The sequence below is a fragment of the Pollachius pollachius genome, assembly GCF_949987615.1.
Source record: "Pollachius pollachius genome assembly, chromosome: 7".
NCBI lineage: Eukaryota > Metazoa > Chordata > Actinopteri > Gadiformes > Gadidae > Pollachius > Pollachius pollachius.
In genome coordinates this window covers 18340042-18363051 of record NC_136940.1, presented here as the reverse complement: position 1 = coordinate 18363051, position 23010 = coordinate 18340042, and the positions used below count along the sequence as shown (strand labels likewise).

Genomic DNA, 23010 nt, shown 5'->3' with positions numbered 1-23010 from the left:
ATGTGACTCCTCTGGTGTCTCATCACAACCTGTAACTTATATGGTAGAATCAGCTTGCTTCCTTCATTCACAGAACTAAGCGAACAAGACAAAAACAACACCATGATTTGCATCCAAAGCTTTGCTTTGACTATTTTTAGGTCAAAGGGTCTGTCTTGTGGGTTGCAGTGTTTGTATTCATAGTCTAAACAACATGGATAGATCCATTCTCAATGGAAATCCTTTTTAATTTAACCCAGCTGTGTCTCATCAACTTTGTTATAAGGGATCATGAGTTTGTTTAAGTCGTTAGCCAGCCGAAGTAGGGGATACAATAGATGAATATTGATCAAAGTTTACAGGAAATAACATGGTGTAATTGCAATCATAATGCATGAGAGCAAGCAAGTGATATATGCAATGAAAGCACCTTAAAGCTAAAACTAACATCAATGTATTTATGCATTAACTAAACGTATTCCATCCTTGTTATTGAGATTATATGAAATGGAAAATGGCTGTTGCTTAAAGTACTGTACGTGACTCAAATCAAAATCGTTTGTTCTGAAGAACATTTAATTTAAACAAACTCTGAGACCAAGAAACCCCATGAGATCCACATTTCAGGATGGGAACCCAGGAAGTCAAAAAATGAATGTCACCGTTTTCCGAAGCCAAACAATCGGCGAAAAATATTTGGTGACATCACTGGTCGAACATTATGCATCTTCACTGCCAAGCTAAAAGATTTAGTGCCAATGGCTGACGGAAAGGCGTTGATTTGTTAGGCTCTTGATTACTCAGGTTACATATAATACAGAGCAGTGTATTAACTTGGCAATTTCTTTTCTAAACAAACACACACGGATGTCTGCACTCTGGAAAGAGCCGCGGAATAGAGCTGGTTACATAAGCAGGTTGTGTATTTAGTTTACCACAAAAAATACCCGGCCTACTTGACACAGCGCCACAGCGCAAAACAAGCACATGCACACACGCACGCACACACGCAGGCACACAAACGTTGCCTAACTCTGAAAAAAATGCTATATATTATTAGGTATTGCATACTTCAGGTAAGATAGTGTATGAGGCAACAGTTAAACCTGCATTATGTAGAACTCTGCCTGAAGACACTCTTAACACATCCACCCACACACTGGACTCAATGAACCCAGACATTTATTCTTTACAATCCTCTTGGTCTGTGGAGAGAAATTCAACAAAAATGTATCAAACGTTTTAACAAAAGTTATTGCACCAGACATTTTTTATTTGTGAGAAAAAATGTAGTCAATAGAAATCATGATGTGTCAGATCCACAAAGGCTGTAAACTCCCTCCATGTTATTCCAGGAGATCAGCAAATTGATCTTTGCTTGGTCGATTGAAAATCCGGAATGAATCCCTGCCCAACACGGCGATAGTGTAACAAAGCGCCATATTGTGCACTAATGGAGGTCATTTTTTTCTTGCAATATCAACACACTAAAGAATTCCTTGATATGGCGAATGAGGACACAGCACTTTACTAAGGAGTAACAGCCTGGATGCAAGCGTTTCATGGCACCATTGATGGGTTTGCTCAAAATAGCGAGGCAACACCTTTCCAACCAAATAAACAAACAGGCAAAAAGCAGACAAGACAAGCACACAATGCAGTTTGCTGTCATTTGAGGACTAAGCGGAAGCTCACGCTCCATTGGGGTGGCCCTTTGAGCTTATGTGTGCTTAGACTACGGCGCTGATTACAGCGGCGCTGCTCAAATAAACGGAGACCAGTTGGCAGGCGAACGCTTTGTTTACCTCAGTGACATATGCGCTATGCTCAACTTAGCAATGTAATTACCCGCTAAAAGCTCACTCTGAGGTTGAATCACTTGCGGTCTGCGGCGTAGTCTGATGAGGTGGTGTGAGCGACGACGTGACAAATGCACATCATGTATTTTATGTCAATTGACGTGCTGGATAATGATTGGCCGCTGTTGGGTTTCTAATGGAGGCATTGTCTGGCCTGTGATGATGTATGGTTACTTTTAAAACTGCCAATCTTGGAGCCCCCGGCATGAACACGCAAACATAAAGAAAGCAGTTATGGATTCAATGATTCGTTCGTTCGTTTGTTCGTTCAGTCGAGTTTCCGGTAGCGGTGAATCGAATCATGGAAGGCACGGTTCTCAGCTGAGTCATTGAGACTCAGCTCCTCCCTCGTTCTCATTCTCAAACGATCGTAGAAGTCGGTCATCAATCAACATTACAACTTTAACCAAACGCAGAGGGATGGGGGGGGGGGGGGGGGTGTTAACAAATCAGCAAGATAATAGACTTGATTTAGCAATGATGGTGGGGGGCCCAGGTGCAGAACGAACCATAGAAGAAAGACAGATTGACAAGACAGTCAAAAATATTTGATTAAGCTGGCATGACACAGAAAGTACAAAGACAGCATGCATTTACCATTTCACTGATATTGAATCGTATTATCATACGCTCGCTCACTAAGCCTCTAGCCTCTTCAACAATCACAGTTAGTGAACGAACAGCGAGTCAGCGCAAAGTGGGTCAGGAGTCGAGTCTTAGAACGAACGAGACGAACGAGACGAACGAGAGAGAAGAATCAGTTCGGTTCGTTCTTGTTAAAGATTCGTTCATTCAAATTGATTCGGTCGCGAACGACCCATCACTGAAAGAAAGTAGTATCAAACTAAATAAATCATAAGTTCATTCTAAAATTCATATGTACAGAAATATTTTTGGAGCACGACAAAGTTATCATAGATGTTACAACTAACTGTTCCAATGTTGTATATTGGACGCTGATCTTAATACAGCCAATTCATTGCTACAAAACAAACAACCTCTCTCGTGCTATTGATAAGCACGAAGGCGAGTTCAATCCATGCCTGCAATGCTTCCCGAAACAACATCTAGCCCTAGTGTTGGACATACATCTCAACTGTTGCTATGATTCCTTGGTCAATCTCAAGGATATCTAAGAGACTGTATTACCCAGGCTGCTTAACTAGATGTGAGAGAGAGAGAGAGAGAGAGAGAGAGAGAGAGAGAGAGAGAGAGAGAGAGAGAGAGAGAGAGAGAGAGAGAGAGAGACAGAGAGAGAGAGAGAGAGAGAGAGAGAGAGAGCGAGAGAGAGAGACCTCCTCTAGGACATAGTGAATTATGCAGACTCAATGCGCACGGCAGACTGTAACAGGTTTGGAGAAAATCAAGCCTGAATCCCCCCCCCCCCCCCCCCCCCTTATTTTGAAGGCCTGTAGGAGATTTGTAGGGTGTAATGCAAGAAATTACCAACAAATCACCCAGCTCAAGCATAGAGACTACACAGTTGTTTAATTTTGTTCTATGTCTCCAATATACATTGGTGAATTAATACGTCCCACAAATAAATTACATTTCACTGAGTTCCTACTTGGTTTTGATAGGCTTTTAGCAGCCTTTGGGCTGCATTTTTCCACTTGGTTTCTTAGTCTTCGAATGGAGATTTGGCTGCTGAGTAAATAAATATCTGGAATAAATAAGGTGTATCAGAAAAAGCATACAAACATCTGAATAACATTTTCCATCCGTCCCCAAGTCTGAACTTTGGCCGTGGAGCCCTGTTTGGTAAGAGGGTGTTGGGTTTCTCAGCACCCTCACTTCCGAGAGGAAATTAAAAGTTTAACTTTTCCCACACAGTGACATGAATAAGTTGCTTTGTTCAGTGAAGATGTTTATTTGCTAAGACTTTTCCGGTGCTCTGTGCATGTAGCAGCATAAAGCGCTGGGCTGTTTTCTTTTGAATTATAATGCCCTTGGCTCTTACACAACCGCCGCCGGGGGAGAAGAGATCATCATGAAAAGATAAATAACGATGAATTCATTATCATAGTTGCCTTAGAGAAATAAATTACATTCTTCCTTAATAAAAAAACAGATTTTCCATTCGTATGCTGGTCCATAGAAGGTAAACAGTAAGTCTAATTTTTTTTATGAAGGCCTAATGCTGACATTTCCTTATTTAATATTCAGGGAACTAAACTGATTCCAGCTCTACACTGAAATGGAGATTCCAGGTAATACACTTTGAGTTATGGTTTTGTATCAATATCCATGTATAAGGACTTTATATTTACAAGTTATTTCTAAAGAATTATATCAGAATATCAGAATGTCAGCACGTCTGCGATTCAATCGTAGTCCAGCTCGTACATGATACATGTATAGTTAAAAGTCCCACTGTTATACTCAGTATCAGCACTCATGGAATTCCTCTTGTCTAATCAAATTACTTGGTCAGAACTAGCTGTTGTATAACTTGATATAGTCTACAGCAGATACAGGGTCATCAATCAAGTAAATCAGCTTTCATGGATTTTTTAAATCAAGATCAGGTTATGATCCAGATCAACTGCATAGCAGGCTATATCAACGCAGATAGGCTATTATCACAAGCTATTCATACTCTGTTTACTGCGATGTCTACAGACAAATCAGAGAAACTTAGCTCTGAAAGTGTTTGATTACGTCTGATTACGACTAGCCAAACCAAACTACTATGAAGTTAATCCTCTATGGGGAAATGATGCCAGCTTTCTCCAGTAAAAGGAACAATGCACTTTAGAGATTGAATTTTACCACATAGTCACACAACACTCAATAAAGGTCAGGTCCATCCAAACCCTTTTTGTCTTCAAAAGGTTTTCACCAAGATACAACTTCTGTTTTCCCACAGTCTCCACTGAAATTTATTTGTGTTAACCAATAAGATGAATGCTTTATTTAAGTGCTCTTTCATGTGAATGAGGATATATGAAAGGAGGCTATTGGCTTCCTGTATCTGTACACATTGTAAAGAATGGAGTAAGCGCTTGAATTAAAGAACATTCAGTATAAGCATAAAGTATTAGGTACTTTGAAAATACTTTTGTAACGAAAATTGCGAAAATATTGCACTCCCATACATTAAAAAATCCCATACGTTAAGAACAAAATCCCATACGTTAAGAACAACAACCAACACAATCTTACTATAGAAATACATTTCAGAAATGTATTTGATAGGCTTTCTTTAGTGTCCTAAATGTAACATGCATTCCTTGTTTGATCTTAGAGAGAAATACGGGTAATGGGGGAGTGACATACAAGCGGTCATCAGAAGACTGTAACGGACAGTGTGTTGCAAGATGGTCTTGGTTTAGCCATCTGGTTGTTATAAGCAAAACTTTGTCAACATCAACTAACAAAATCTACGTCTGAAGATCACGACATGTGACAAATGTACTTTTACTATCCCGCCAAATAGGCCAAATAACTAATGAAAAAATGTAATCATGAAATCTGAAGCGTTACACTAAAGGTCAATATTACTTGATTTACTGGCTCTGTTATAGGGAGGAAATAAGATGTCATTTATCTTTTTAAATTTAGAATGAAAGATGTATGGAAAGGTTCCATATGCCATCATCATAAGATCAGAAAGAAAGAAAAGGTAGGAAAAACAACAATGCATAAGATTAGTCATAATAATCCTAGTCATTCATAACATTCATGAATACACATGTAATTGTACTTCGAAAAAACCCAAATATATACTGTTATTGCCATCAAGTACATATACACATATACATCTGAAAACTTATGAACAATAGGTGCATACTCGAGTGATATGTAATTATTAAGGATTGCCTCATTCCAGATTCCCAAACTGCAGTGCATCTCTCCATACTGCTGTAACCCCACTGTTCAGGGAGGTGTCTTGCTTTCTAGCTGAACTGTATTCCTCACGTCGATGACTTATGGAGAAAGATAACAACTCCAGAAATGACGTGGCACCAAAAACAGGTGTGTTCAAATGTTTTGGAGATCAGTATTGGGCCGTGGAGATGTACCCAGGCCCAAGGATACCAGAGGGTCACAGAAGAGACACACAGTATTCCTTTTTTTCTTTGTCGCACGGGCCAAAAAAACAAGAGTTTTCCCACGCTTCGGGTTTAACTCACTGCTGTCGCAGCCGTCTCGATTCTCCCGCGTCTTTCGTTCGTCACTCTTCTCCGTCTAAATTAAATAAATAATAGTCATGTTCATAACAGTGAGTGGAAAATGGTTACTGGCTCGACCCATGCACAGGAGGAAGAAGTTGATTTAAGTTTAAGAGGTGTTCCTAGTTTTGTTTAGATAGCCTACTTCTAGATGGAAAACAATACAGCAACAAGCAGTTCAAACAATAAATATAATAGGCTTGATTTTGCACCTCTAACTTTGAATGCTGGGTTTATTTTTATTTGTAACCAATTTGGTCCCATGAAAAATTGTGTCAAAAAAGCATAGTAATTTGTGTCAAAATAACATAAAGGCAAGAAGACATCTTTTGAAAAAGCTTTTACTGCCTTCTGGTGTTCCGAAACGGAATTGTTACATATGCAGAAGATGAGCTGCCTGTGGGCTGCAAACCTCCCGTGGTTAGAAACCTTACTGCAAGTGGTCCTACTCAGGCGACATCGATCGCTGCATTGTAAATAACTTATTTATATAATATTATTGATATGTATATATTTTTTGCAGTTTTATATTGTACACACTTTTTTCTTTGTACAGAGAATATTTGGCAAATAACATCGCACTAACCAAGAGAGAAAATTTAACAGTTCAAATTTAACATACAATAGATAAGTAGGTTGCAATATTAGATTAAAAATATTGGTATATAACCTTTACGTGGGCAGGCATGGGTGCACAGGAGTAACGTTTCACATTTATGTGGTAAAGAAGACACATCGACAATTCACATAGACAATGGAGAGACCAAATCTTACCAAATATAGACTGTTTATTGTGTATGTTTATGTTTATTGTGAAAAGCTTTAGGTTCAGGTAGGCCTACAGTAAATTCAATATTTCGTACAGCATCATGAAAGGAGGCCAGGAATTCAATAATATTGTTGCGGCTCCAGAACACATGGTAAAAGGTTCCATGTTCAGACTTGCATCTCCTACAGTCAGGAGTAATTGCGGTGTTTATTCTGTGGAGTCTAATGGGAGTGTAACAGTACATGATTAATAATGAATGAATGAATGAATGAATGAATTTAATTTCACGTTAGTTGAAGAACCAATTAGTCCCTCAGCAATATCTGCCCAAACCTCTAACTTACTCAATGTCAAACGAACAAGTCCTTTTCCCTGAAGGTTTTCAAAGAGGTCAATTAGGAGCTCATTTTCACAGCAGCCTGTTCTCAAACCAGGGGACCGTTTTCCTTATGAAGACAGTACAGAGCTGGGGTTATAACAATTAAAAGGGTTTTAAACCCTTTGATCTTATATTGGAATGGCACAAGGGTTTGCTGATTGGCCGACTGAATGTTGTTTGGAGCCTAGTTGCCTCTGTCAGTTTGCTTCCTGACTAATATAAAGAGCTAATCAAGAGAGGGAGGCTTGCCACTGGTGATAAATGACCGTAATCGTAAAGCTAAATGCTATTGAATGAGAATTATCTTTTTCAGCAGTGCAGGGGCTATTCACTGCTGCGGTATAAATAACACAATCCACGGGCTATTGTGAATGCAACATTATTTAAATGTTATTTTCATATCCCTGTGCCAATTAATGGATTTGTACCTGTAAGGTTTTGCCGACGGTCAAATTAGTCCTCCAAAAAATAGGAGACGGAATATTACCAGAAAGTTGTGTCTTAATCCCTCCCCCAAAACGCATCACCCTTGCATCTCCTACAGTCAGGAGTAATTGCGGTGTTTATTCTATGGCGTCTAATGGGAGTGTTACAGAACATGCTTAATTATTTAATTAATTAACTCAATTTCACGTTAGTTAAAGAACCAATTATTCCTTCACCAATATTCGTCCAAACCTCGAACATACTCAATGTCAAACATAAGTCCTTTTCCCAGATGGTTTTAAAAAAGGTCAATTAGGAGCTAATGTTTTCAAAGCAGCCTGTTCTCGAACCAGGGGACTGTTTTCCTACAGAACTAGGTTTTTAACAATTCAAATTGTAATTTAAAGCTTACTGTTTACAAAGAATCTGTGCTCTATGGCGTCATCAAGTTTATATTCAGGTCATCCCATAACTACAAGAGGTTAGAAAATGCCCTTTGGGCAGCGCTACTTCGTCGTTCCCTCATGTTGGACTGAGGGCAGACTGGATGCTGAAGTGACTGAAATCTTCACTTGAGTTACAATGTGGCACAAGGAGACGCTACGGGCCGGGCACTAGCTGGGCTAGCTGCCAATTAAGGTAAATATCTCTGTAACACAATGCATAGATGACTAACATAATGTCAACACTGTTCCCTGTTCTCAAAATCTTTCGATAATTGTGGTTCATTTTTGAATGTTTTAATCTAATAATCATTCATGATGCGGAACAGAACACACTCAATTATCAATTGTGGCCGCTTGTGCGGTATCACGCTGTCTTTCCACCAGATGTCGCCTTTGTACCACATGACACTGTCGCAGCAAATTTGAATTACATTTCATTCACTCTTATGTAAAAGGCTGTCCAATACAGGTCATGGTCAATCCCTTACATCTTCAACCACGTTGTTGATCTCCTTTAAATACACACATGCAAAATGTCTGCAGTAGTTTACATACAACCCTGACATTACATGGTCTCCAATACCGCATGGTATAAAGTTGGTAGTTAAATGTGCTCTGGATTCAGTTTGGTTGCATAAAGTTCACATAAGGGTTATATTTGTTTCGTCTAAGATCACATTGGGCAAACATGCACGCTTGTCATTGAAATAAACCAATTGTATAATTTCTTCTTCTTCTAATAATTCATGTGTGAAGGTGATGCATTAATGCGTAAAGTAAGGCAAATTAGTAGGATTTTTTTACATTTACGGTGGTCTGATCTAGATAAGACAAGCAGACAACCACAAAACAAACAAATCTCTTCATATATTGAACAACTTCCTGGACGATCTTTGCCAGGGGAATGGCCGGGTCTCCCTGTTTCTGTTCTTTTCAGCATTAAATGTTCTTGTCTGTTTACATTGGTATTTTTGCTGTTCTGTTAAGCACTTTGTAATGTTTTGTTTGAAAAGGTGCTTTATGAATAAAGCATTACTTACTTACTTAAAGCCGTTATTAAAGCATGTTATTGGAAAACCTTACATCTTGAAATGTGAATTAATGTAGGGCTATTTCTGCTCTGGCTGCACTTAATGTGCGTAGTGCCTGATTACAAAAAACAGCATTACAGATTGTTGTACTCTTCAGATTCATCAGATAAGGACTGGCCTATGGGTTACCATGGCGAGGGAGGCTACATTATGGGATGTAAATATGCAACAGCATTGTGTACCAGCTGTTCCACACCTGACATTGGCTCCACTCTACACTAATGACATTTGAATAAACAAGTGAGGGTTTTGTAGACTGCTATCCCTGGCTGGTGAAACGCAGTCTGCCACTGCCAGGCACACACAGCGTTTACAATATTCACTACTTGAAAGAGAACAGATTATATAATCAGCAATGATATATAGACGATCGTCGATATTGACATTACGTTTTTACAATGAAATGATTCGGACACCTAGCCCCCTTGATAGCTCCAAAAGCTATCAATGGTGGCAAGTGTACTATTTTATTATTTTTATATATTTTGCATCGCAAAGATGTGGTGTAGACAAATAGGAAACCACTTTGCCTGCTTAGGAAGCCACTATGCGGCTTGGGTGTTGACGATGATCAGACATTGGTTTGAACAACAGGGTGACTGAAGTTTGCTGGGGGAACACACCCATTGGTGTGTTATCACAGGGTTATACAGCGAACACCCAGATGGAGGCAGACGGTGCACCAGCAGAGCAAATAATGGAATGAGGTGTTGTCTGGTCACATGTTCTCACTCTCCACGGGACTCGTGTGGTGGTGGATATGTGGGGGTTTTCAGAGGCGATTTAGAGTTGTTTCAATGGTAGGAGATCCTCAAGGCTGCAAATAAAAACGGCAAATTCTGGTCTGGACTTTAAAAGACAATGCAAAATAGTCAATTGGCGTATCTTACTTCCGTCATGTGACACATTTGTGAATAAAAAAGGAGCTTAGCACAAGTCCCATTGTAAAAAAAAATGGTTGAATTAAAACCTTTAAGATTTGATGGTTATTTTATAGGTTAGTCTAAAGCAGAAGATGAGCTTGGGTTTTCATCCACAGCTACATGTCATCAATATGAAAATAGATCTATAGTCTACATCTAGAGTAAAGACTTAAAAGGTGAACAAGGAATGACCCTTGAGGGACTCCACAAGTGTTGAGTGCACAAAAAAAACATGTCTTTGAGATGGAGATCTTTTTTTATGAATTATGAGGTGACAAGTTTATTTAATAAAAAGGTGCAATAGCAGAGCATTGTGTTAAACAGACCGAATAATATAGCAAGGAGATACATTATATCCATTAGTAATTGGTTCGTTGATACCATTAAGATGGAACACTATAAAATGTATGGGCCAGGGATAATAATCGTACAGCTGAAACCATAAAACGTGAGTTTACAGAGTTTAATTTCCTTGAGAAGCAAAATTATGTTCTAAAGGAAAGGACACAGACAATTACCGCTTCCACTGCCCTATTGTGTGCATGCTATGCACCTTCTGTTCACCGGGGCTTCTGGCTGTGATGTAGAAGCATGGCCCTGTGCCCGGAGGTCCCAACTTTATTGCCATTTATTGCACAAGAATAATGGTTTGAACAAACACACAGACAGAGCTTTATTGGCAGTAGACATCACATTGATGCAGTCACACCATTTTCTTCTGCTTCCTGTTCCCAGGAAAGTGTTCTCACCAGGAAGATGTGGTTGGCTCACCTAGTTTCCTAGGTGACGAGACAAACAGTTCTGTGTCACACCTGCTGACCACCTCACCCATTAATGAGCCAATGTATGTTTAGTCCTCACTATCTAAGTATATTGTGTCATTTTAGGGGGATTTTATTGCAATCTGATGTAATAGCCAGAAGCAATAAAAAATATTTATAGTAGAAGTAATATGTGAATCAGCATGATTTGTGATCAAGGTCAAATGAGTATTACTCGTGTTCTATGACAGTTAATTGTTTGAGTGAAATCAAAGGAAGGAAGGGAATCTGCATGAACTTTTTATTTTATTCATCATTGTGTAAAAAAAATCAGAACAAGAAATAAATAGGAAATATTGCACATTGCTTTGTAAGAAAAGTAAATTAAATAACAATAAATTGACAGTTAAACAAATAAATACAGTATTCACAGTTTGCTCTCACAGTATAAGACAAATGCAAAACGCAATCACATGTGCTTGCTTTTTTGGCTTTTACCATTTCTCCCTTCTGATTGTCTGCCAGTACTATGGTCAAATTATGAGCAAAAATACTTTTAAACTCTGGGCAATTTCCACCGATGCTCCATCTTAGCAAAATATACCCCTTTCTTTTCTGAAATTATCTCTGCCCCTAAATCTCAGACTCAAGGCCTGTGCTCCACCACATCGCCATCTCTTCCACCGCTGTCCCGCCACCACCCCTGTCTGCCCATGGCATTCTGTCAGAGCGATCCGCAGCCCGGCTTCTCGGCCCTTTCTGCGGCTCTCTTTTTGTCATCTTTTCTGTAAGGCGACCTTGCACAAACTAAACTCCCTATAGTCAGGACATGCATCACGTTCACACATTCTCTGGGTGGACAGGACATCTTCTCTTGTCCCCGTCTTCGTATGCCATCTCCCTGTAAGTTTGTGAGCGTAGGAATCGGGGGTAGCAGTCTTTGGCCATCAACATGTAGATCCTGTGCTGGGCCATGTCGAAGCAAGCGGGCGAGGGGGACTCCATGTTGGATTTTGTGATGTCCCGGGTCTCGTGGTCGATATTGATCTGCGAAGGAAAGAAGAAGGGGACCGGTTAACCTCTGTCGGGTTTCTCTTTCATTCTCTAAATCTGTCGAAGTGCAAAGGGGAGAATTGATGCATTGTGATATCGTGCATGTTGCGGGACGTGAAGAGCGCACTCACTTCTCGCGGTGCGTCGCTGCCGATGAATTCATCGTAAATCTTCTGGGCTTTGGCTGCAAGCTTGGCAGCTGACTTGGTGCTCCTGTATTCCTCGCAGGCGAAGTAGAATGCAATGTTCTCCTCGCTGAACTCAGACACGAGGAAAGCTGTGAAGGCACACATGCCATCTGCAGAGGAGAGAAGGAGAGGGAGAAAGAGAACAAAGGGTCAGGCATTGCAGATCATTCATCACGCAGAGTATTCAATAAAGATTGTACTTGATTCTATTAGTGCATCCATATAATTGTGTGTGTAGGGGTCTGTGTGTGTTGTGTGTGTGTGTGTGTGTGTGTGTGTGTGTGTGTGTGTGTGTGTGTGTGTGTGTGTGGGGGGGGGGGGGTTGGGTGCGTATATCTTTAATGAATAAACTTGTATGTGCAGGCATGCAATGATCTTCAATTTGACTTACATTTACTTGACAGGAGCTTTTCAAATGAATGCTTCCACTTCAGGCATTCTTCTGTGGTGGGTCTGATGAGAAAAAAACATAAATAATTTCTATGCATAATAGGACATTTTCAATTAAAGGGTTATGATCCAGAGTAGCAACCATTCTAGTACGTAAAGTTATTGAGGCTTACCGATTTTTCCCTATTTTGCAGCATGTCAGTTTCCAATCTGGTTTTTGCAGAATGTTCCCCAGCCTTGCTTTCAGTCCCTTGGCCCTGGAGAAGAACACAAGAAAAAGAAACATGTTAGAGAAATGTTTCAGTATACATGCATTGCAGGTTTAACTTTCTACTTGTGACTTGAGAGTCCTTTGCAGCACAAGTTAGATTTAAGATGCATCAGCCAAAGTTACAATTATTCATCTCTTCTTGAAATTCCCTGCAGTTAAGTAAAATCAACCCCAATGCACCATTGACAAATCACAGCGATGAAATCCTTCCACGATAAACACGGCCATTCTATCATCTCATGTACCTTTCCAGGCAGGAGTTTGGAAGTGATGATAATCCTTTGCACATATCGGCAGCGGAGGACTCCAGCTGGTCAGTAGGGTGGAGGTTAAGGTGAACAGAAAGTAGTTCCACGACAGGCGAGTGAGCGCTTGGTATAGCCAGAGCAGCGGTGTGTCTGCAATTTGGCGGAGCAGAGCTTTATATAGACCCTGCTGCCGACGCGTCATCCTCACACAGCCAAACAGAGCTTCACAGGGAGGGAGCGAGAGATGGAGCAGAGAGAGAGATAAGAGGGATGGGGGGGAGAGAGAGCGAGACAGAGAGTGAGAGGGATAAGAGGGATGGGGGGGGGGGGGGGAGAGAGAGAGAGCGATAAGATGGATGGGGAGAGAGAGAGAGAGAGAGTGGGCAAGGACAAGGCTGTGGAATTACTGTGTAAAGGACTTCCACATTCTGTATTCTCGTCAAGTGTCCTTGAATCTTGGCCAAAACAAATGTTTTAGTCTGTCAGTTTATTTTTTTCTTCTTTCCACAATAAAAAAACATTTTGTACAGAAAACGTGAAGTGGACAAACACACAGGCTGGTGATATTGTTGATTCTGTGTGCATGCCACAGTAAGGGAGTGCATGTGCACTTGTGAATGATGCTCACGTGCCATCGAAAGCACAACAGCATCCGGGGTGTTATTAAGTGTTAATGAAGCCACTTTCCTCTAAAAGGCTGTTATGGACACACACACACACACACACACACACACACACACACACACACACACACACACACACACACACACACACACACATACACACACCCACAGTCTCACACGCACACACACACACACACACACACACACACACACGCACACACACACACACACACACACACACACACACACACACACACAAACACACACACACACACACACAGCAATGCCCTGTGGCACATTGATGAATTAAATGATGGATAGTAGCTTCTGTCTAGGAACACCATTTACTTATGTTCTGCCTTGAGACCCCCTCCGGCTATTTCTCTCATTGCTTTCCCTTGTGTGTTTGAAATGGGGACATGGGCTACCACTTTCAAAATCAACAACATTAGAAACAAAACATCCGTCCGTCAACATTCTACGAGTTATAGAACCAATAAGAAGAACATTTGAAGCACATTGTGAAAACACATTTCACCGAAATCTATAGAATATATCCAAAATAGATTTGGGACATTTAAGCCTACACCAGTTCCAAGAATTAGCCATAGCCAGTAAGCTCCAAACAAAATGGAATTAGTTGCAAGGAACTGGAGTAACCATCTCCCTGCATAGTAATATTGATTACAAAAAATAACCTCATTAACATAGTATTTAACTCCAAACGTGACTTTTACTGCTACAAAACAATGCTGAATGTAATAGAGAGCACTGTTTTTTGCTTTCTTTCTTCAATGATGAATAAATGAATGAATTTATAAATTGATAAAAATAAGAAAAGCCAACGTATGATATGGAGGTCTACCAATTCTATAGAAGCCCATTGATAGAAGCTTTGATTTTGCAGACCATGGTTATCATGCCATACTCATGATTGAACTTATAGTAAATGTTGTAACATCTAAAGATACTTAAGTGTTACTTTTCAACATTAACAGACAATAGAATATATATTTCTTATGAATAGAAAGTCAATTTAGTCCGTTCATATTTTATTACTAAAATGCCTTTTTAACTTTGCCTTTATTTTCTATTTTTACCAGAAAGATACATGATCTGATACCAGAGAGAAAGGATAAGGGTATGTGACCCAAGTTCTGCGTGGGTTAGAGTCCTAGAATCTGGGGTCGAGTCCCAGAGAAAGGACCATGTTCCTTTAGGTCGGGTTTTAGTCCCAGAGAAAGGACCAAATACCTTTAGGTCGGATTGGAGTCCCAGAGAAAGGACCATGTTCCTTTAGGTCGGGTTGGAGTCCCATAGAAAGGACCAAATTCCTTTAGGTCGGGTTGGAGTCCCAGAGAAAGGACCAAATTCCTTTAGGTCGGGTTGGAGTCACAGAGAAAGGACCAAATACCTTTAGGTCGGGTTGGAGTCCCAGAGAAAGGACCAAATTCCTTTAGGTCGGGTTGGAGTCCCAGAGAAAGGACCAAATTTCTTTAGGTCGGGTTGGAGTCCTGATGTGGGTAACTTTGAAGGGTTTGAGGCCCGAGTTCTGCCTGGGTTAGAGTCCTAGAATCTTGGTTGGAGTCCCAGAGAAAGGACCAAGTTCCTTTAGGTCGGGTTGGAGTCCGGACGTGGGTACCAGACTCCAGAGAGATTGTTGATCTGATCTTAATCACATTGGACTTTCTAAAATGCTGATCTATTTTACTAATTTTTTGCATATGTTTTCTTTTACTTATCTGTTATTTTATTTTATCATATGACAATGTTTATATGTGAAGCACTTTGAGTCTGCCTTGTGTATGAAAAGTGCTATATAAATAAAGTTGCCTTGCCTAAGGGGCTTATTTTAAACAGGGCTGTGCTTTGGTCGGATGATAGGGAAGACAAATGTGTGGCTGGATGTTTAGCCAGGCAGGAGGTTTAGAGGGGATGGGGAGTCCATAGTCTTAATACTGAAGCCAACTCTTACATACATTGCAGTATGTAGTGTCAGAGTATCAAATCTTCTTTGCAGAGTCTATTATGAGAAGGCATCCATCTTGAAGATACGATGGAAATGAAATAACACAGAAATGATGAGCAGCGGTGTACCGACAGCCTTGAATGGTGCCGCCAAATCCTCTTCTCCCATAGATATAATCAGCACTCACTTCATCTCAAGCCCCTGGAGGTCCACCCTTTGGTTCATCCACCACAGCACTTTTAATGCATGGGTCATGGATCAATGCTTCTTCACACTTGGCATCGTTTCAATGACTTGTTTGATAGGGTCCTGCAGCGCCCGGCCTTTCTTCTTCCCCCCACGTCTTTGCACTGTATACCGTGAACCAACACGTGGTCAATTTATTTATCAAAGATAAATAAGACAGTTCTGTTCAGGAGATTTTAGCATCTGAACATATGAACATCTTCATAAAGCTAATTAAAGTTTCAAATGTAATGACAAAAAACATCAAATTTACAATGTTAGAATGGAAACCAATCCTTACATCTTTGAAACAACAGTGGAAGTTACCTTCACCTGTATTAGGAGAGGTTTATAAAGTATAAAGGGGATCATATGATGAAAGGGCATATCTATCTCACTACTGTGCATTTACCTCAGTTGGCTGAGTTTATGCAGAGTTCTATCTGTAGTTGATGTTACCCTACCATACCGTACCATTACCATACCTTTAACCTTATCCTTAATTTACCACACCTTACCATTTTTAATACTTTCCCTTACTTAACCTAGCTAACCATATCCCTGTCTCGTTAAAATAGTGAGAAATAGTACTGTAGCCCTGAACGCGGCCACATGCTAGCTCAGTGGCTTTATTGAGCTCCTCCAACACCAGTGGAAAAAAGCATGTAGAAATGCTAACTGCAATATCAGTTGGAAAAATACATTTACCTGTAAGTATTTTGAGGTTTATGATAATGAAAGGATATATATATATATATATATATATATATATATATCCCCTTGATGGTTTCAGGACCCTGGCCAGTTCATGACAACCATCCTAGGCTTGTCTAGTTCTACCTCATTTAGCCCAGGTTACTCAGAGTCATCTCTATGTACCTAAGGCTATCCATCACACTCAGCTATTTATATTTTAATCACATATACATTGTGATTGACTTTGTCGGTCAGACGTCAACTGTTCAAAGTTGTACTGTTGATGTCATTTCTCCAAATGGGGAATGTAAATCTCACACAATGGCGTCAATGGTCGAGCTATTCTGCACATTTTTTACAAAAATTGTATGAAGCAGTACTCTCTTGAGAGCGTGACCGTAGAGAAACTGGAGAGCGTGACCGTTCCCCTTAACTTATTTTATTTTACCACACCATACTTTACCATGCCTATCCTACCCTTAACCTCACCATACCCTGTCAGTCTTCTCATCTCCTCTTTTTATCTTCTTTTCAGTTGCCTAGCATTACTTGATTTCCCTTCACCTTAACTGGTCTAGGCAAGTTAAGATGAGGTAATGTCAGGTATCGTATTTTCAACTCTAAATAACCCAACAAGTACCCCCTTCAGAGAGAGAGAGAGAGAGAGAGTAATATATAGCCATATCCAGCTGTGAAAAAGGCAGGATCCAGCCCATAATGACCTGAGGGATAGGGTTGCAGGAGATTTCGCACTCGGGCCACAGCTGTGAACAGGACCTGGGGAAGATGAAAGTTGATTTCCCCTTCAGTCTCGGATGTTATTTGGCCGCTTTGGAGGGATTAGGGGTGTTGGCAACACAAGGAATATAATGGACAAAATAATGAGTCGTGGATATGTGACTTTTTGTAGATTGCCCTTGTTGTTGCCTGGTATTGCCAAGGTTGGCACAAAAGGAAATCTGAGTGGGGATCAAAGGTAGTCATTTGAGGAAGTACATTCGGGCTTTGTGGATTACCTCAAATACTACCTGGATTATAAACAGGATTATGAGGTGAAGAAGCGCCAATGTTTGCATAAATTCTAGGTCAAGAGAAAATGGAAGGAAATAGCAGATTTCTTTTTTCAGATCTTGGTGAGGGAAAGGATAGGCAGATGCTTTTCCTCTCAACAGCTTCAGCAAAGCCCTTCAGAAAGCGCCCCTGCAGGACAAGATCGATAGTGTACACTATCGATACACATCCAGTAGAAGAGGAAGAATGTTTTCATACAGATCAGATAGATGTAAAAGTGTGTTTTCATATAGATCCAATAGTAAATGAGACACAATTGTTTTATTAGTGTTTCAAGGTATTTATTTTAATTAAAAACAATGTAATCGGCCGCACCATCCTAATAATGGATACAGCTTAAAGCTGTAAATTGCAAAAGCTGTGTGTGTGTGCGTGCATCTGTATACATGTGTGTTCCATCGTTGATTGGTTGCATGTCCACGTGGATTATCCGGGAAGAGAAAAGGGAAAGTACAGGAACAAAGCAAACAAAACACCAAAAACCCGGTTCAATGTCATCGAAAACGTGTTTAGTACTTCCTGTCACAAGTCCCCCCATTCTGTTTATTCGTTTATTTCTGAAGGTTCTTCTAAACAGTGAGTCAGTGACTCATCGGCAACAGAGGAAATGACCTCGCTCGAAAAGCACATCCGAGTGAATGAGTCCAAACATTAGAATTGAAAGGTCGGGGCTTCCTCTCTTCGTTTTCCAATTTGATAAATTCGAACCTTGTGCCACAAGAAATTAAACTTTTTGTGCTGCACGCCCCGTTTTGTTGCTTTCAAGGATACCTAAAATAACGGATTAGCTGTAGGATGAAGCATACTGTACATTGCACAATGATTTTAATTATTTTTTTATTTAATTGTTATTTATTCTATGTTATATATATTTTATACATATTGTTATATATATATATATATATTCATTATTTATATATATTTAAGTAATTCATACACATACATTTTCTGTGTGTGTGTGTGTGTGTATGTGTGTGTGTGTGTGTGTGTGTGTGTATGCACTCGTGCGTGTAGATGCACCATTCCCAGAATATCTGAAAATCATCCGCATGTACAATAGAGCTATGTGTGTCTAATGCCGAAAATAAAAGCCGGTGGCTCTCAAAACAAACTGCACTGACGTGGCCCCGGTGACTGTAGGCGTCCACAACCTGTCAAAGGGTAATATAAGACGACATACGGTAAATCTGCTCTGGTGTGACTCAAGGGTTGGCCTTCATTGGCAAGGGAGGTCAGGAAAGTAAACGGATGTAATCAAAATCAAACTCACCCTGTGAACAGCTGGAGAGACAAATAATCAGACACCAATAAACCACCATGTATTTACCCTCAAAATCTTTGACGACAAATTCTATTTCAGTCTGTCACATCATTGAGTTATTTGCCTGAATTGTTGTTAAGTGTGTGATCAAATTGTGTCTCTCTTGGAAAAAAGTCAATTCTCCGCAATGAGTCTTACCTGGATAAATAAAGGTAAAAAACATTTGAATAGGGTAAGGGGTAGGGGTTTACCTCGAATGTAGATCATCACAAAAATAATCCACATATCATGGTTTATTTGCTCATGTGCTTAAACACATCGAACTTCCTAATCTCCCTCATCATGGCTCTCACCAAAACAGTGTTGAATGGAGCGTTGCAATGAACAAGGCGATTAGAGTCGCTGTAACGCGCTTTATTAACCTCTGTTTGCCCAAAGCCCTAACTCCTCCACGTGCCTGTTCAAGGTGAGTCACTGATTAACCGGCAATCTGAATGGCTTTTGTTTATCGCGTTGGTCCGAGCGGAAGGTATTGCGAAAGGGCCCAGACTCAATAACAACAGGTCTGATATCCGACACTGCGCCTCACACAGACACCACGCTCGGGGCTTCGTGTCCCTTCGCAGCCTTGGAGAGCATTACAAACAGGGATGTTAGGGCTGTCAACAGCTAACTGATGTTGTTCCTTTATGTTTACCTCTGAGTTGTGTATGTTTTTGTGTGTGTTTGTGTGTGTGTGTGTGTGTGTGTGTGTGTGTGTGTGTGTGTGTGTGTGTGTGTGTGTGTGTGTGTGTGTGTGTTTTCATGGGATGCAGTGATTTATCGGCCGTACTTCAGTATTGGACTATATTTGATTTGTTGACTGCCATTGGCCAATTGATAAATAATATGACATGCATCCATGGCATGTTGTGTTCGCTGTTTCGCTGTTTGTGTTTTGAAAGAGTTATTTTTCAGAAATGAATCACCGTCATGTGAAAAAAGGTAATATTGAAGGATGCAACATAAATGAACATAATGGAATTTGGGCTTATTCAAAGCTTGTGTAATAAAGGGCTGAAAGACTTAAAAACAGTAGTTTGTTTTTTAAATGAGGATGTTTTTGTGTCCCTGCCAAGAAGGGGGAATAAATACAACCTTAACCAAAATAAGCAATCATACCCCAAACATAGGTATATGCATTTGCTAGCCGTCAAATTTTACATCTAATCATTGCTATCTGTCCAGAGTTTCACAATGGATGCATCGCTAGAATGTCTGTGTGTGTCTGTGTGTATGTGTGAAGAGACGGCGATGGCATTCAGAGGAGAGGGACAGAGAGTGGAGATTGACGGAGAGAGAGATAAGAAGCTAATGCTGTTTTGTGAATACATTCCATGCATACCCAATATGAATATGACTGTATTTTTTTTATCTTGCATAACATAGCATTGTCATTATTAGTGTTGCTCCTAGTTTGTCCTGAATATGTGCAAAATGACTAAGCCATAGAGCCATGCCTGCTGTTTGGGTCAGCTGAATCTTGGGTCAGTCGAATTGGTCATACTTATGAAAACTGCTTCTCCATGTAACAGTTAGATAGACAAATATCGTGTTGATTAGCCATTGGGGATGGCAGTAATTTGAAAATATTAACCCCAACCTTGTCCTTCAAATGATATTGATACGTATGAAAACATGTGTGCGTGTGTGTTTTAGGGACATGCTGTGGTATCGATACACAAGTTACAGTGACAGATCGAGTCCTACTGAAACTTATACTACACTGTACAGACAGACCGTGTGCAAAACGAACGCCTTATGTAACCAATTATTTTTATTTGGTTGTGGTAACCTGCAAACCCCGGAAAACACAGAACATAGAGACCTGCATTCTACACAAAAGAATAATTCACAATGCATAGACATTGTATCTGTCTCCCTTTAATGCAGCCGATGATAGAGAAACATTGTATAACACATATGGTACCCAATTGCCACAGAGCATCCTTTTTTAATTTTGACCTCAACAACATCTTCATCCATGGGGTACTCTTGCTATCTGTTGGCCCAGATAAGCATCTGATGTGTCTGCCAGACACAAGGCCCAAAGTACATGGATGTGCAGTGTTGATGATGCCAGCCCACGGATGCCCTAGATACTGGACGAGCACAGCCCCTCCCTTCCTTCTTATGACGACAAGCCGATATTTTTAGACTGCAGACTGGAATAATAAATTAATACATATTTATATATATTTTAACCCTACAGGTTTCCGCCTCCAGTATAAGGATTGGTCTAAACAAATCTGAGGCAAAATAAACGATGAACTGCCTCGGATGGGTTGTTTCATTAAAAGTTGCACACAAAAGAACAAATCCACAAGTTTATTTTCATTGTATACATTCCACTGCACATGCTAAAGGGCTTGGAGGCTAGGAAGTAAGGATTAAACATTCAAGAATTCTAACTGCTCGGGAGCTATGGGAGCTCGCCGAGTTTCGGAACGAGTGTACACCGCAATAGGGGGTGAGTGGAACAAAAAATAGTGGTTTATTTGCATCTCAAAATACAGCTACAACAATAAACCAGGGGTGCAGCCTGTTCTCCAACTTAAACAATGGGATATGTATTTTGTCAATGTGAACCAAAACTACCAATATAACTGTGGCTGGTACAGTGTCCCCTATTGACTGGTTGAACAGCAATGCATCACTTATGTCCAGTTTTTGTCTGCCAAAACAAAATGGATGTCCTCAGTTTTATTCTCTGTGTAAAATGCTAAATTTTAAGAGTTTCAGTATTAGAATGTGTTTAGATAACATTTCTAGCAAGAAAGGTGCATTTTAAGTCACAACATTTTAGTAAACATTTTCTATCCTGAATGATATGAACACTACTACCCCTGAAATCGTTATCTTTGATGTATTTATCTGCGCTATTATGTTAATTAAGTGTTATTTCATGTAACAGACGATGTGCTTTTAATAAAAATATAGATTTTTGAGTGACCCGGGAATGAAATAAATTCTTCTTTTGGGTGGACTAGTCCAACGTGGTTTATTGGGCAATCCGGAGGCTATGTTCATTTTGCTTCCGCCGAGAAATCCATTTCAAACATTAATTTTATGAATACATTTTGTTCAACAAGATAATCATGGCAAATGAATATGGCTGTTTGATGATGTTCTTTCAATAAAAACATAGATTTTCAAGTGACCAACAGATCTTTTTGTGGGGCAATTAGGAAGTTTATTTTAGTTTTGCTTCCACTGAAAAATCCATTAATTTTATCTATACATTTTATGTAACAAGATAATCATGACAAATCAATACAGCTGAAAGGTTTTTGAAGCGTGAATGCAATAAATAAAGTAAATGGCAGATTAAAGACTTTCCAAAGACCACAGAAATGATAAACATAGACCTACAGGAAGGGGTGCAAACACACCATTCGTTTGGCAAAGAATGACTCTGGATTGAGATAGAGACTTCTCATTCTTCTTTTATAGGACTTGGGACTCTAGTCTTAAAGCATCAGTCATGTAATTAGTAGGTGCTACTAGCCAGGAAGTGAATTAGAAGATGACCTAGCGGTCTGGTAAACTTGAGATTGAGCAAGAGCTCTGGCGGCTCTTTTATATAAAAGATGACATATAGTATTTTCAATTAGCGGGCTCTAGCCCTACAGGAAGTGACTCACAAAGCATCATCAAATGAATTAATTCACATCAGTGGCATTACCCTAAACCTAAGTGGCTGATTCGATTCTCAGATGTCGGTTCGATCGGGGGGTATAGGTCTGGGAAAAATTCTAGCTCTGAGACATCACAAGATGGGGCATTTGCTGTGTTGTGAGTCACTTCCTGTAGGGCTAGGGCCCCCGAATGGATCATCTCCAAGGTCCTTGAGGCACTGATTCATATCAAAGAGACCAGCAATAAAAGAAGTCCTTCTGTGCCCCCATGAATGTGTTTTTTGCATAACTTTCTGTTGGTCTATGATCCCCATGTTGACTATTTTAGTACTCTTGTACTAAAGTACTATATATATAAATATATATATATATTTGTATTTCAGTACTCTTGAAATGTAGTGTTTTCTTCGGTAGAGCAAATCTAACATACATTTTGTGGTTGCCCCACAAAAAGAGGTAGGCTTAGTCCATCCCAAGGAATAAGAATAAATTTCATCCCTGGGTCACTCAAAAATTGAATAATCTTATCA

At 40.0% G+C, this 23010-nt stretch overlaps 1 protein-coding gene across 1 annotated transcript; it reads right to left on the bottom strand.

Moving 5' to 3' along the window:
• Positions 1 to 11648: 11648 nt before the first annotated feature.
• On the bottom strand, positions 11649 to 12999 carry rgs16 (regulator of G protein signaling 16; the record flags this gene model as incomplete). The annotated part of the gene is made up of 5 exons (XM_079740290.1): positions 11649 to 11855; positions 11993 to 12159; positions 12441 to 12502; positions 12613 to 12696; positions 12956 to 12999. The coding sequence occupies 5 exons, from the start codon at positions 12997 to 12999 to the stop codon at positions 11649 to 11651; spliced, it is 564 nt and encodes a 187-aa protein (XP_079596416.1).
• Between the last annotated feature and the right edge of the window lie 10011 nt (positions 13000 to 23010).